The sequence below is a fragment of the Microtus oregoni genome, unplaced genomic scaffold, assembly GCF_018167655.1.
Source record: "Microtus oregoni isolate MIOR12 unplaced genomic scaffold, Mior012 000054F_ref0000373, whole genome shotgun sequence".
NCBI lineage: Eukaryota > Metazoa > Chordata > Mammalia > Rodentia > Cricetidae > Microtus > Microtus oregoni.
This window is the reverse complement of record NW_024543830.1, coordinates 2,151,623-2,168,183: the sequence shown is the minus strand read 5'-3', so window position 1 is coordinate 2,168,183 and position 16,561 is coordinate 2,151,623. Positions and strand designations below refer to the sequence as shown.

The 16,561-nt window shown below is 46.4% G+C and overlaps 1 protein-coding gene across 1 annotated transcript; it reads right to left on the bottom strand.

Annotated features, from left to right (window-relative positions):
• Positions 1-2,043: 2,043 nt before the first annotated feature.
• LOC121437959 (vacuolar protein sorting-associated protein 72 homolog) lies at positions 2,044-15,210 on the bottom strand. The gene is made up of 6 exons (XM_041638105.1): positions 15,033-15,210; positions 6,490-6,642; positions 6,076-6,190; positions 4,376-4,552; positions 3,469-3,613; positions 2,044-2,624 (listed from the first exon to the last, which is right to left on the bottom strand). Exons 1-6 carry the CDS (start codon positions 15,147-15,149, stop codon positions 2,237-2,239), a joined length of 1,095 nt encoding a protein of 364 aa, XP_041494039.1. The 5' UTR covers positions 15,150-15,210; the 3' UTR covers positions 2,044-2,236.
• Positions 15,211-16,561: the final 1,351 nt, after the last annotated feature.

Below are 16,561 nucleotides of genomic sequence, written 5' to 3'. Positions count from 1 at the left end.
GGGCACCGTCCGGTCAGCAGGAGGAGTCTGGTGCCGGGGGAGAGAGTGGGGGAACAGTGAGCTCAGCATTTTATTATTTTAGCTCTGGCCAGGTGGGGAGTGGTGGGAGATCACATATACACAGACCCCATACCTTGCCCAGCCCTGAGAGCCTCTAGTGGCCAGTCCCAGCCATGACACCTTTTCTTCCCCTACGAGCAGAGTCCTCCAGGGGAGATCAGATGACTCCCACTGTGCGGTGCCTGCTCCTGCTCCGTTCAAAGCACCGAACATAGGGTGGTATGTCAGTGCAGCCAGACAGTGCCTCACACCCGTATTCCCGCCACACGGGAGGCTGAGGCAGGGCTGCTACAACATGGAGAACAGCATGAACTATAGCAAAGCCTTTTGTTTTGTTTTTTTGTTTTTGTTTTTCGAGACAGGGTTTCTCTGTGGTTTTGGAGCCTGTCCTGGAACTAGCTCTTGTAGACCAGGCTGGTCTCGAACTCACAGAGATCCACCTGCCTCTGCCTCCCAAGTGCTGGGATTAAAGGTGTGCACCACCATCGCCCGGCTTTGTTTTTGTTTTTTAGAGACAGGGTTTCTCTGTGTCGCCCTGGCTGTCCTGGAACTCATTCTGTAGACCAGGCTGGCCTCGAACTCACAGAGTCACTTGCCACTGCCTTTCAATTGCTGGAATTAAAGGCATTCGCTACTACTGCCTGACTACAAAACATTTTTTAAAGGGGTGTGGGAGCTAGAGATGGCTCAAGTGGTTCTTCGCTGTGTAATTGTGAGGACTGGAGCTGCCATTCCTGCACCCACATAACAAGCTGGTCATTTCACACATGTTGTACCCCAGCTTTTGTGGGCGGCAGAGACAGAGGATCACTGGAGGCTGCTGGCTTCTGATAGCCTAGACTCAGGAAGAGAAAGAATTACAGAAGACACTGGTGGCATCTGCATGTGCGCACCACCCACAAACACACACTCTCTCAAGTAAGGATTTTGATTTGGTATCTAACTTTAGTTGAAAGAACAAATACTTTAGAATTAAATATGGACAACCCATGTAATGACATGCAGTGCGAGATGGGACCGTGGATCATATAGCAGGGGACAAACACGCCATCAAACAGAGCTTAAATGAGAGGCAAGTTTACTGGGAAAGGGGGTGGGGGGGGGAGAAAGAGAGAGAGAGAGACAGCAGAAAGAGAGCGGGAGTGGGCAGAGCCTGTCTCTTAAAGGAACATTTACAACTAAGTAGAGTCAGTACTGCCTCTGTCAGGTCCCCAAGGACAGGATCAAGTTTACATTTGCCTAGATAACAACCCGGGTAAGTATAATAAAAATATGTGACAGGATCAAACAAAAGCATCTTTATGAAGCCAATTACTTTGTATAATACATATGTACTAATAAAAGACAGAGCAGGGACCGCAATTTCGCCTCTAGGCCTAGCACTTGGAAGGCTGAGGCTGAAGGACTGCCTGAGCCCAGGAGTCTGAAACTACCCAGAACAATTTAGTAAGAACTTATGTTTTAAAAATAAAGAAACAAGGCCGGGCGGTGGTGGCACAGGCCTTTAATCCCAACACTCAGGAGGCAGAGGCAGGTGGATCTCTGTGAGTTCAAGAACAGCCTGGTCTATAGAGCGAATTCCAGGACAGCCAGGGCTACACAGAGAAGCCCTGTGTGGAGATTTAAAAAAAAAAAACAAGGTGGTTTGAAAGTTCATAAAAAGTGCTATAAAACAATAAAACAGATATAGGGACAGGTGTGACAGCCAAGACAAATTCTAGCACTTGGGAGGCAAAGGCAGGGAGATCCTGAGGCCAGCCTAGGCTAGGTAGAGACCCCTGTCCTAAAAAAGAGAGAAAAAAGAAGAGGAAGGGAAAGAGGGAGAAAACATACAAGGCTGAGGGGGTATCTCAGTGGCGGACCATTTGTCCAGTATGAACAAGGCCACGTGTTCAACGCTATCACAAACAAAACTAAACAACTCAAATATACCTATACTCTAACACATTCATATCTTGCCTCCAACCCTTCACACCACACAAAAGGGATTTTACCATTTTATTAGAATTGAAAAAAACAACAAAACAAAACCAGAATGAACTAGGGAAGGAAATGATTTAAAACAAAACAAAACAAAACCAAACCAAACCCAGAGCAAAGATGAGCGAGGACAAAGGGAACGGCGGACCTGTGAGCCCAGGTCAGCAGAAGAAAGACATTTCTAAGGAGCAAGCGTCTACTTGATGACAATTTTCTGCCGCAAGGCCCGGGGCCCAGAGCCAGGGAGTGGCTCAGGGGCCGGGGGACCAGGGCCGAGGGCCGAGGCAGTGGGTGGCAGTCCATGGGCAGTGATGTACTTCTTGTAGGCCTCACGAATGATCTTGAAGGCTCGAGCAGTGGCATAGGGTATGTCTGTTACAGGGTCGCGGTACAAAGCTGGACGGTGGGTCACTGGGCAGACCTCCCGCACAGGGACCTTCGGGGGGCGCCCTTGGGGGAACCACTCTTCAAATGTTGCATCATCACTAAATGTGATGAAGGTGCGTGAGCAGTGAGCAGGAGCGCCGGTGGCTCCAGTCCCAGTGTGTGGGGTCAATGCAGAAGCTGCAGGAGCAGGATCAAGTCTGAGGGCAAAAGACAGAAAATACAAAATGCTGAGGAGAAGATAAGAGGCAGAGAGAGGAAGAAGTCAGGCTGGGTGTGGTGGTTCATGCCTGTAACATCAGTATTCAAGAGGTGGAGGGAAAATGATTCCCTGAGTTTTAAGCCACTGAAGAGACAACAAACAAAAACAACAAAAAGCTGGACATGGGGCTGGAAAGATGATTCAGTAATTAAGAGCACTGGCTGCTGGGCTGGAGAGATGGCTCAGAGGTTAAGAGCACTGACTGCTCTTCCAGAGGTCCTGAGTTCAATTCCTAGCAATCTGAGTTCTGGCCTGCAGGAAGAACACTGTATACATAATAACTGATTTTTTTTTTTTTTTAAAAAAGAGCACTGGCTACTCTCCCGAAGATATGGGAGCCCAAAGTGTAACTCACACCATTTTCCACTCTAGTTACAAGGTATCTGTCCCCTTCTTCATACTCACAAGCAAAACACTGATACACATTTAACATTAAATAAGTAAAATAAAAATGCTAGGCGGGGAGCATGCCTTTAACTCCACAGGCAGATCTCTGTTTGAGGCCAGCTCTGGTCTACAGAGCGAGTTCAAGGACAGCCAGGGCTGCACACAGAAACACTGTTTCAGGAAACAAACAAATAAAAACTAGGCATGGTGATTCACATTTGTGATCCCAGTACTAAGTAGTAAAGAGAAAGACACAGGTAGATAGATCATGATTTGGGGCTAGCCTGGGCTACATAGTGAGTCCAGGCCAGCCAGAGCTACAGGAAGGGATGAGATCTGAGATGTGTGGTGAGGAGTGGGATGGGGGAGAAGCCAGGGGCACGGGAGTCACTCACCCTTCCACGTCCACATTCTCCTCCTTGGGACCGGGCTCCCCAACGAGTGGCACTGTCATCGAATGGTAGGTGATGATTGGCCCAGGGCACTTCCGCTTCTTGTGAACCTGCTTCTTTTTGTCAGCCTCAAGCCTTTCATAGGTCTCTTTAGGAGCAAAGGAGAAATGAGGAAATGATCAGTTTTTCTTTTCCCACACTCTAGCTCTGGCTCATGGTCTATTTAAGTTACATTTATGTATTTACGAGTGTTTATGTATGTATGTGCGCACACATGCAGAGGTCAGAGGGAACTTTATGGAGTCAGTTCCCTGCGTATATCACGTGGATTCCAAGGATTAAACTCGGGTCAACGGGGATGTTGGCAAGTGCCTTTACGACTGAGTCATCACAGATCTCATGGCCCTGTCCTATGATCTTACTTATCAATCTAATCACTGCCACTCTGGCACAAGTCCTTCCTTTCTCAAATACACACAGGGTCCTTACTCACTCAGTACCGGAAGAATCTCAGGTAGGTAGAGGCCTTGTGATAGGAACCCCTTCATTTCTCAGCATATCCCTCCCAACCCCACAGCCCGGCAACCTGCTCTTCACCCCAACATGACGACCAGACAGAGTGTGTCCAGTTCTCAGCTAAGATACAATTCCTGAGGACAGTTCCCCTTGTTTGTCTGTGAGGAAGACATGCTCTCCTCAAGTGGTTCTTGCTGGCCTTGAACTCACAGAGATCGCCTGTCTTTGCCTCCCAAGTGCTGGATTAAAGGCGTGCACCTTTAATAGTTGGGACTATTAAATGTGAACCTTCTAATTATTCTGCCTCAAGTCTCCGTTCCTCTGGTCCTGCAGGGGTCAGCTTTTCTCCTGCGGCCTCAGTGTCTCCACCTCCTTTCCTCAAACCACAACTGACCTAGCGATCGTAAGTTCAGCTCCTCTGTGATCTTGGCCTCCCTGAGCAGCTCTTCCTGGGTGAGTGGTCGATCACAGTGGGGACCCTTCCGCCTCCGAGACTGTCCCTGCCTCTCCTGAACCCGAAGGAAAGTCTGCCGCGTGTGCTCGGCTGTAGACTGACGCATAGACTTCCGACCTGCAGGAAGTGAGATGGAAAGAAATCTTTCAATTCATTTCTGTAGTCTCTCTCTCTCTCTTTTTATTTTTCCTTTCCTTTCTTTTCTTTTCTTTTCTTTTTTTTTCTCGTTAGACAGGCTTCCAACAATGTAGCCCTGACTGTCCTGGAACTATGTAGGCCAGTCTGACCTTGAATTCAGAGATGTCCTGCCTCTGCATCTGGAGCAATGGGATTAAAGACATGTGCCATCATGCCCAGCTAAAAATTAAACAAAACGAACAAAACCAAAAAACAAACAAACTCAACAATTTAAGCTTACAAAAAATATGTAGGTAAAAATTAAAAAAAAAAAAAACAATTTAAGCTTATAAAAATGTTAGCAAGCGTAATAAAATAATGTCTGCAGCCTTTAGTCACATCATCTATTGTAAACATCACACCCTGTTTCCTTCTGTAGATTACTATTTTTTTTTTTTTTTTTTTTTTTTTTTTTTGGTTTTTCGAGACAGGGTTTCTCTGTGGCTTTGGAGCCTGTCCTGGCACTAGCTCTGTAGACCAGGCTGGTCTCGAACTCACAGAGATCCGCCTGCCTCTGCCTCCCGAGTGCTGGGATTAAAGGCGTGCGCCACCATCGCCCGGCAAGATTACTATTTTTTAATGACTTAAGAATTAAGTTGTATACAGATTTTTTAAAATATTTTAGTCTTTTTATTTTTTGTGGTATTGGGAAGTATGTTATCACTGGTTAAATCTCCACACCTTTTCATAGTTATATTTTATTAGTACCTTAACCTTTTTTATTACATTCATCTATGGGGGGGCAGCTCATATGGAAATCAGAGAATTTTTAGGGCTTGGTTCTCTTTCCACCATGTGGTCCTAGGGACAGAACTCAGGTCATTAGGCTTTGCAGCGAACACCTTTACCTATCGAGACATCTTCTCAGCCCTCATATATATATATATATATATATATATATATATATATATATATTTTGATTTTCAAAACAGGGTTTCTCCGTAGCTTTTGGTTCCTGTCCTGGAACTAGCTCTTGTAGACCAGGCTGGCCTCGAACTCACGGAGATCCGCCTGCCTCTGCCTCCCGAGTGCTGGGATTAAAGGCGTGCGCCACCACCGCCCAGTCAGCCCTCATATTTTTTATTTTGAGACATTCTCACTCAACTGTTGGATGGCCTTGAACTTGCAATTCTCCTGCTGCAGTCTCTGCAAGAGAGTTCTGATTACAGGCCTGCACCATCAGGCTCAGGTCTATTTCTAAGAGTAAGAATTTCCTGAGCTGAAGAGCCGGCTCAGTCGCTCAAGTGCTTGCTGAGCAATCATGCCACTGCAGCTCAGACACTGGCACACACGTAACAACCCTCCCCCAGAGAATGGTACCTCTAGCTCTTCTGCTTCTGCATGCATCTGTGCACACAAGTGCATATACGCTCAAGTAGGCACACGTATACACATCGACAGGATCCTCCTTACACACAGTAGTTATCACCTTAGTAAACGTAACACAGAACATTTTAACTCACTGTCAGAGCCGTCTTCCTGTAGCTCCAGGGGCAGCAGTGCCTTCTCCTCTCTGGCCTTCTGAGAGCTACTTGCTGGGGTGCTGACCTTTCGAGGCCTCAAGCTTTTTAGAGGCTCCTGGGGACAAATTAGAATCAGACACAAGAAAACGTAAGAGATAAGGGTAAAGGTGAGGACTTTATCAGAGAAAACTGGCACCCAGTAAGAGAATACAATTAAGGTAGTCCAAAGAGCATGACTTTAATCCCAGCACGTAGAGGCAGAGGCAGGCAAACATCCTTGAGTCTGAGGCCAGACAGGATTGCACAGCAAAAAACAAACAAACAAACAAAAAAACCAACTCGCCCCAATCCCACACCCCCCGAAACACACAAAGGTTTCCTTGGTGTCCAAGGAAACCAAAGGTTCCTTTGTACCTTATAGGCTTTGGTGACAACCCTGCGCTTCCTTCTGGGTTCTTCTGCTTCTCCGTCACTGGATGGTTCATCTCCTTCATCAATGTCAAAGTCGGAGTCTACCTCATCCTCCGTATCAGACTGGTCCCCCTGATACTCATCATCTCCAGATTCCTGAGGATAAGGGGAGATGAGAACTGGCGGGCACTGTACACGTTCTTGGGGAGGAAGTGGACTAACTCACTCCCCTGACAGGGACTCTTAGAGTCTTTCCTACTTAGCTTTTTGCCCCCACGACAAAGCCTTTCTAGATGATGGTTCCTAGTGGGTACCACTGCCTTCTGGTGTTACAGACAACTGGCCTATATCAACTATAATACCTTATTAATCGCTGGGGATCTAAAGGATGTGCTTTGGCCTCATCTACTGAAGGACAGGACACAGTTGTGAAAAGAAGTTGAAGCTGAGCCATGAGTCATGGTGGTTCATGACTAAAGCCTAGGCAAGAAGACTGCTGTGGGTTTGAAGGGAACCTGGTTACACGGTGAGGTTTGGGCAGCATAAGCTACAGAGTGAGACTTGAAACAAAACATAAATAAATGTGTTCTAACACAAGGAAATATAGATATAAAATTCCTTGGCTAGTTAGTGGCTCAGGTCAAGCCTGGGTTAGAAGAGATGCTAGTCCCCAAACAGCTAAATAGGGGCTGAGGACAAAGTTCGGTTAGTAGAATGCTTGTCTAGCATGAATGAGCCTTGCATTCAATCCCCAACACTGCATTGTCTGGGCGTAGGGTTGCACAATTGCAATCCCAGGCTAAGTAGGTGGACGCAGAAGGATTACAAGTTCAAAGTCACTGTGGGCTGGAGAGATGGCTCAGCGGTTAAGGGCACTACTGCTCTACCAGAGGACCCAAGTTCAATTCCCAGCACCCACATGGCAGCTACAACTCTCTGTAGCCCTAGTTCCAGGGGCTCTGATACCCTCATACAGGCACAACACCAATGCACATAAAAATAAAAAATTAAAAACAACAATAACAAAAAACAAATTCAAAGCCATCTTTGGCAATGTTGCTAGTTTGAGGCCAGCCTGAGGAACATGAAACCTTGTCTCAAAAACACAGAAACTGGGGCTAGAAAGACAGCACTAACTGCACTTTTGGAAGACCCAAGTTCAGGTCTAGGTACCCACAAAGCAGTTGACAACCATCTATAACTCCAATTCCAGGGAACCCTACCTCTTCTAACATCCACGAGCAGTATATACATTTGGTGTAAAAATAATCATATAAGCAAAACATCCACCACATACAGAAAATAAAAATTAAAAGGCATACACTTTTAATAAATAAATAAAAAGAAAAGGGCATACACTTCTAATCCCACACTCAGGAGGCAGAGGTAGGAGGATTTCTGTGAGTTTGAGGCCAGCCTGGTCTACAAAGTTCCAGGACAAGCAGTGTTTTTATATAGAAAAATTCTGTCTCAAAAAACCAAAAATAAAGCCGGGCGGTGGTGGCGCACGCCTTTAATCCCAGCACTCGGGAGGCAGAGGCAGGCGGATCTCTGTGAGTTCGAGACCAGCCTGGTCTACAAGAGCTAGTTCCAGGACAGGCTCCAAAACCACAGAGAAACCCTGTCTCGAAAAACCAAAAAAAAAAAAAAAAAAAAAAACAAAAAAAACCCAAAAATAAATAAACAAAAATAATAAAAAAATAATACATGAAATAAAACTAAGACCCCCTACATAAATAAGAAAAAAAACAGTCAAATGTGGTGACAGATACCAGGAAGGATCGTGAGTTTGGGGACAGTCTGGGCTACGCTTCTGCCTGGAACTACAGCTCAACAGTAGAGTGCTTTCTTAGCATGTGATAGACCCTGGGTTCAATCCCTACTGGTATTTTAAATAAAAAACAAAAAAACTGCAAACTGGGCATTAGTGGCACAGGCCTTTAATCCCAGCACTCAGGAGGCAGAGGCAGGTGGATCTCTGTGAAACCAGCCTGTTCTACATAGTGAGTTCTAGGACAGCCAGACCTACTTAGAGAATCCCTGACGTAAAACAACAGTAACCTTCTGTGGCTATCGCTGATTGCAGCCGCCAAAATGAAATTCAATCCTTTTGAGGCTTCTGACTGAAGCAAGAACCTCAAATGGCTTTTCAGTGCACCTCACATTCGGAGAAGGACCATGTCTTCCCCTCTTCTTTTTGGTTTTTCAAGACAAGGTTTCTGTGTGTAGCTTTGGCTGTCCTGGAGCTCACTCTATAGACCAGGTTGGCCTCGAACTCACAGAGATCCACCTGCCTCCCAAGTGCTGGGATTAAAGCGTGTGCTACCACACACCAGCTTTGTCTTCCCCTCTTTATAAGAGCTGAGACAGAAGCACAATGTTCAATCTCTGCCCATTCAAAAGGAGCATGAAGTTCAGGTTGTCCGGGGACACTACAAAGGCCAGCAGGTTGGCAAAGTGGTCCAAGTGTACAGTGAGAAATACGTCATCTACACTGAGTGCAGTGAGAAATACGTCGTCTACACTGAGTGCAGTGAGAAATACGTCGTCTACACTGAGTGCAGTGAGAAATACGTCATCTACACTGAGTGCAGTGAGAAATACGTCGTCTACACTGAGTGCAGTGAGAAATACGTCGTCTACACTGAGTGAGTGCAGTGAGAAATACGTCATCTACACTGAGTGAGTGCAGTGAGAAATGTCGTCTACACTGAGTGCAGTGAGAAATACGTCATCTACACTGAGAGTGCAGTGAGAAATACGTCGTCTACACTGAGTGCAGTGAGAAATACGTCATCTACACTGAGAGTGCAGTGAGAAATACGTCGTCTACACTGAGTGCAGTGAGAAATACGTCATCTACACTGAGTGCAGTGAGAAATACGTCATCTACACTGAGTGCAGTGAGAAATACGTCGTCTACACTGAGTGCAGTGAGAAATACGTCGTCTACACTGAGTGCAGTGAGAAATACGTCGTCTACACTGAGTGCAGTGAGAAATACGTCGTCTACACTGAGTGCAGTGAGAAATACGTCGTCTACACTGAGTGAGTGCAGTGAGAAATACGTCATCTACACTGAGTGAGTGCAGTGAGAAATGTCGTCTACACTGAGTGCAGTGAGAAATACGTCATCTACACTGAGAGTGCAGTGAGAAATACGTCGTCTACACTGAGTGCAGTGAGAAATACGTCATCTACACTGAGAGTGCAGTGAGAAATACGTCGTCTACACTGAGTGCAGTGAGAAATACGTCATCTACACTGAGTGCAGTGAGAAATACGTCATCTACACTGAGTGCAGTGAGAAATACGTCGTCTACACTGAGAGTGCAGTGAGAAATACGTCGTCTACACTGAGTGCAGTGAGAAATACGTCGTCTACACTGAGTGCAGTGAGAAATACGTCGTCTACACTGAGTGCAGTGAGAAATACGTCGTCTACACTGAGTGCAGTGAGAAATACGTCGTCTACACTGAGTGAGTGCAGTGAGAAATACGTCATCTACACTGAGTGAGTGCAGTGAGAAATACGTCATCTACACTGAGTGCAGTGAGAAATACGTCGTCTACACTGAGTGCAGTGAGAAATACGTCATCTACACTGAGAGAGTGCAGTGAGAAATACGTCATCTACACTGAGAGAGTGCAGTGAGAAATACATCGTCTACACTGAGTGCAGTGAGAAATACGTCATCTACACTGAGTGAGTGCAGTGAGAAATACGTCGTCTACACTGAGTGCAGTGAGAAAAGGTTAATAGCACAACTGTCCACGTGGGCATCCACCCCAGCAAAATGGTTAGCACCAGGCTAAAGCTGAACAAAGACCACAAAAGATCCTGGAAGGGAAGACAAGTCTCAGCAGCAGGAAAGGAGAAGGACAAACACAAGAAGAAACGATTGAGAAGAAGCAGGAGTAGTGTCTCATATACAACTTCCATTAAAGATGCTTAAGTTAAAAAAAAAAGTTGCAAATCAGAACAGCCTGGTAGTCCAAGAGTCTAAACTTTAGACTCCTTTACAAAAAGCCAGAGGCTGTGAAAGTTTTCTTCTCTTTCTTCAGGATTTTATTTATGTGTGGGTGTGCTGGGTGAGTGAAGGCCCTACAGAGTTCAGAAGACAGCACGCTGGGCACTGAGCGCAGAAAGAGCATCAGGACATTCTCTTCAGCACTGAGCCATCTCTCCAGGCCCTGGCTCTGTTTTTCTAAAGACAGTCTCATGGTAGTGAGCCAGATGTGAGCTAACTGAAGCTTGCTGAACCTGTACTACCCTGAAGGACAAAAAGGACATGAGTCTTGATTTAATACAAGGTAGTGTTTAAAACAGCCAAGGGGGAGGAATGAATCACAGGTAGGTGGGAAGGCAGACACATGCACAGCTATTTATGGAATAAGGACTTAGACACAAGCACAGAGTTTCCCCTGCTACGAAATTGTATTACAGCCAGTGAGATGGTTCAGCAGGTAAAGAAGCTTGCCACCTGGTAGACAAAACCAATGCCAAGACACGTCCTTCGGCTTTCACGATTAGGGGTGGCACACGACCCTCCCCACAAACGACAGAAGGGGTGGCACACGACCCTCCCCACAAATGACAGAAGGGGTGGCACACGACCCGCCCCACAAACGACAGAAAGGAAAAGAGGAGCGTATTAGCTGACTGCTCTAGTTCCAACAGTGACTTCTCTAGGTTCAAAAGAAGTCTACCATTTTCCCAATGGAGAAACGTATTTATTGTATGTGGATATGCATTTTGCTGGCATGTGTGTATGTGCATGTGTAGGTGTGTGCCTAGTGCTCAAGGAGGCCAGAAGGGGAATCAGGGAATCAGATCCTTTAAAAGTAAGAGTTATGAATGAGCCAGGTGGTGGTGGTGCACGTCTTTAATACCAGCACTCGGGAGGCAGAGGCAGGCGGATCTCTGTGAGTTCGAGACCAGCCTGGTCTACAGAGCTAGTTCCAGGACGAGCTCCAAAGCCACAGAGAAACCCTGTCTCGAAAAGCCAAAAAAAAAAAAAAAAAAAAAAAAAAGCTACACAGAGAAACCCTGTTTCAAAATACCAAAGAACACAAAAAAGTTATGATGGCCGTGAACCATCATGAAGGTGTTGGAAACCAAATCCAGGTCCTCTGCAAAAGGAGCAACTGCTCTTATCTCAACTCCAGCCCCTTGGGAAAATTTAAATGTCAAAGTAATAAACTTATAACTCAATCTGTTGGCCGGTGGCTCTCACACCCCCCCCCATCTGACCCATTGCTGATCATCACTGCTGAGGTAGTTACTGAGAGAAATGTGTTCTTCATCTGTGTTGGGACAGAAAGCCATTTGAATACTACTATGGACGACGGAAGCCACTGAGGATGTGGGGTACGCGCATGGGATGTTTGAGAAAGTTGTGGGTGTTAGAAGGGCTAGGGTACAGAACCTCAAGTGCAACCTGAGGTAGTACTGGTCAAGATTTAAATGGCAGCTACACTGGAAAGGGGGGACATCACTTGATGAGGGGAAGTCAGCTGTACTGGGCACCTCAAGCAGTGCTCGCTCTTCAATCAGTGATTCAACTAGCGGATTAACTGTGGTACACATGTTGCCAAAGCAAGCAAATAACAAACGGTTGAAATCCCAAGCCTGCCAGAGTTCAGTCCAGCACAAATGAGCACTATTCTTCTGAGCCACTGTGTGAAAGACTCAGAAGACATTAACTCCCTCAGCCCTGCTCTAAGCCACATCACAGAGTGGTAGATCAAATCCTGAGTGGGCCCAATCTGATGTCTCTACTACACTGTGGATTTAGTGTCGCAGCACTGGGCTCCTTTCAGAATGCTCTCCATCCACCAAATCCATTACTTTAGTTGAACCTCATGGAAGGAAATAATGAGAAATTCTTCCAAGAATTTAACACTAAGTAAGTTTGCCTTTCTTAATACACTGTATACTTCAGTCTTACAAAAGGACAAATTCAGTCTGGCTGCTAGGAAGCTCACAGCTATCAAATGCCATTTCCACCTTAGCATAGATTCTTGGCACAATTACTTCTGATTTTTGAAGAAAATTAATATTTTTACTTAGTCTGAAAATTTCATACATTAATACAGCATATTTTGTTCCACTCATTTTCTATTTTTATCGCTCCTAATTTCCTACTGTAACCTTTCTTAAATCCTTCTTGGAAGCATAAAGTGCACCTATTAAATAACATCTCATAAAATGACAGGAACAGGAAAATGAATCTTGGAGGAAGGATGAAGAGAGATCTATTTTAAACTAGTTTACTAAAGCTGTGCACATAGAAGCTCCTAGTTAGTCATAAGGTCTTGTCTACTCTTCTTCCAAAAATCTCCCTTCTACCCTACAACACTGTCCCATACCCACCTTCTTCCCACAGTGATGGGAAATGGAACCCAGGTCAGGCACGCTAAGCAAATTAGCCCTGAACTACAGTGACATCCTCAGCTAGCCTTTGTCCATGTTTCTTTTCTGCCTCTGCCCTCTTTAGGCTTATCTCATTAGTTACACACACACACACACACACACACACACACACACGAGTCAGGATGGAACTGGAAACAGCCCAGGTGGCCTGGAACTGGAGGCGACCCAGCTGTCCATCTCCCTGAGATTACCAGCCCTAGAGTAATCTTTTTTCCGTTTTATTTTTAATGATGGAACTTTGATGCCTCATCTCAGACCTCTAGATGAGAAGTCAGCCTGCTTAATGCTGCCTCCCTGTCCCACAGAATCTGACAGGAGACGGCAGGGGGACACCGAGGGCAGTGACAAGTGCCTGCAATTCCAGGACTCAGGAGTCTGAGGCAAGAGGCTGCCTCAACTTTGAGGTTGGCTAAGTAACCCCATTTTAAACAAACGACATAAGGCCAGGCACAGTGGCGCATGCCTTGAACCCCAGCAGTCAGAGGGAAAGGCAGGGGAATTTCTGAGTTCCAGGACAGTCTAGTGTACAAAGCGAGTTCCAGGGCTACATGGAAGGTGGTACTCCTGGGAGGGGGCACCTAAGCTGGGCATGGAAGGGGGGATGTCTGTGAGGCCAGAGTGGTCTACATAGTGAGCTCCAAGACAGTCAGGGCAATGTAGAAAGTGAGTTCCAGGACAGCCAGGACTGTTACAAAGAGAAAAACCTTGTTTCTAAGAAACAAAACAAAAAACCCAAAACAAATCCAGCTGAGGTCGACACCCTCTAGCCATACGAATCTTTGTTCTCGCAGAGAACAAAAGCAGACGCCTTGGTCTCAGGCCAGGACTCCAGGGCCTCCACACACTCTGTTTCATCTTCTTCTCCCCCACTCTTCATCCAACCAAGGTCTGCTTTTTATAATGTCCTCTGTTTAAATTTCCCTGTGAGTGCTTATCCTTACCTACTCTGGGGCCTTCATATGGCTAGTGGGTAAAGCAGTCTGCTGTCCAACCCTGACCACCTGGGTTTGATACCTGGGGCTCTTAGGATGGATGGAGACATCGAACTCCCGCAAGCTGCCCTCTGCCCTCGGAGCATGCACACAAAATATAATGCAATTTAAAACACAAAACGCAAACCTCTCACCTGTTACCATACATAACATCTCACGTTTCCCTGATTTTAAGTCTTTATCATAAAGTATCTTAGTTGAGTCAAGTAGTTCTGAAACATGCCTTTAATCTCAGCACTTGGGAGGCAGAAGCAGGCGGATCGCTCTGAGTTTGAGGGCAGCCCGGTCTACAAAGTGAGTTCCAGGACAGCCAGGGCTACACAGCTACACAAAGAAACTGTCTCAAAAAAAAAAAAAAGTATTTTAGTTGACTGAAAATCCAGACAGTTCCCCTGCAGGATAGAGTTGGTAATACAGGATTTAGGGCTTACTAGGCAAGTGGTCTATCACTAAGCCACAAACTATAGTTCCCAACTCCAGGACAGTTTTTTTTTTTTTTTTTTTTTTTTTTTTTTGGTTTTTCGAGACAGGGTTTCTCTGTGGCTTTGGAGCCTGTCCTGGAACTAGCTCCAAATAAACAAAATAAATTTATTTATTATGTATACAATATTCTGTTTGTGTGTATGACTCCAGGCCAGAAGAGGGCACCAGACCTCATTACAGATGGTTGTGAGCCACCATGTGGTTGCTGGGAATTGAACTCAGGACCTTTGGAAGAGCAGGCGATGCTCTTAACCACTGAGCCATCTCTCCAGCCCCCCCGAAATCTTGTTTCTATGATGGAAAATAAATAGGGATTCTCTTAGAACAGCCAATAAAAGGGTCATCTAAGAAAACCGCACAGGGATTTGAAAGCTGCAAACGGAGTATGCTAAGCTTCTGTTTCTGAAGTGGTTTCTTCTTGTAAATAACCCGACAGAAGGACAAGGAAACTGCAAAGCCGACACACAGACACAAAGACAGAGAGACACACACGGTGTTCCTTCCGACTCCGCAGTGCAGGCAGGAGCATTAGCTCTCAGAACACCTCACTACTCCCCGCCCCCTTCCTCTTTGTCCAGGGTTTTTCCCTTCGAGCCTCCGCTTCCTCCCTCCCTCTTCCTGGGCCCAGCTCTTGCCTCTGTGAAACCCCCGTAAGTCGTCTGGTAAAACTCATCTTCCTCCTCGGCTTCCAGGAGCCCGGAAAGCCGGTTTCCAGCGGTCTTCCGAGGGGCCCGGCCCCCCGCCAAACTCATGCTGCCCACGGAGACAGCGCTGCCATCCAGCAGCCCCTAGCCCAGCGCCGGTGCGCGGAGATCGGCGCTCCACACTAGTTCCTGCGGGCGGCAGCCAATGGTGGAAGGCCGGCATTACAGGCAAAAGCAGACGAGTGTCGAGCGGTTCCAAAGCCAGCCTATAAGCCTTCTCCTCCAAGTTGTCCTAGCCACTCTTAGGCAGAGCCTAGGGACCGTATCAGGAGTTCCCCTCCTCGCCACCCACTTTTTTGTTTGTTTCAGATAGGGTCTCATTGGATAGCCCCGACTGGCCTGGAACTGCCTATGCAGAGCAGGCTGGCCTCCACCTCATACAGAGTCTCCTACCTCTGCCTTCTGAGTGCTGGAATTAAAGGCTCCGGGGCAAGCTCCTTTACCCCAACAGATTTTTTTCTAATTTTTTTATTTTTTCGAGACAGGGTTTCTCCGTAGCTTTTTGGTTCCTGTCCTGGAACTAGCTCTTGTAGACCAGGCTGGCCTCGAACTCACAGAGATCCGCCTGCCTCTGCCTCCCGAGTGCTGGGATTAAAGGCGTGCGCCACCACTGCCCGGCTCCCCATCAGATTTTAATTCTGCTACCAGGAGCCTTTCTAAAAATCCTGGCTTTTTCACTTTCTTCCTCTAAAACTCCAATGACAGTTACTCCTATACTCTCAGCAATTATAGGGTAGAAGAATCACAAATTCAACGCATGCCTAGTTAGCACAGTAGAACTGTTTCAAAATTTAAAAAAAATGAAAAGAAGGCTGGGGATATAGCACAGTGGAAGTGTGCTTGTTTAGCGTACATGCTCCCTGAATTTTATCCCTAGCATGTTCAAAACCAACATTATTGTCATTAAGACCAGAACCTGAAGCCTGCTGGTGGTGGCACACACCTTTAATTCCAACACTAGCCAAGCAGAAGCAGGTGGATCTCTGAGTCCCAGGCAGTCAGAGCTATGGAAGGAGTTCTGGGACAGCCAAAGCCACACAGAGAAACCCTTATCTTGAAGCAAACAAACGAACAGAACAGAACCTTAAAAGCAGAGGTGGTGGCGGGCATCTGTAACTGCTAGGACTTGAATGTCTGAGGCAGGAGGATCATAATTTGTGGCCAGCCTAGGTAACCATAGGACGTTTTTGTTGCCAGGTGGTAGCGGCGCAGGCCTTTAATCCCAGCACTGGGGAGGCAGAGGCAGATGGATCTTTGTGAATTCAAGGCCAGCCTGGTCTACAGAGCTAGTTCCAGGACAGCCAGGACTGTTACACAGAAAACCAAAAAGCAAAAGCAAGCTTTTGTCTAAAGAAAGAAAAACAGGGGCTGGAGAGATGGCTCAGTGATTAAGAGCATTGCCTGCTCTTCCAGGGGTCATGAGTTCAATTCCCAGCAACCACATGGTGGCTCACAACCAT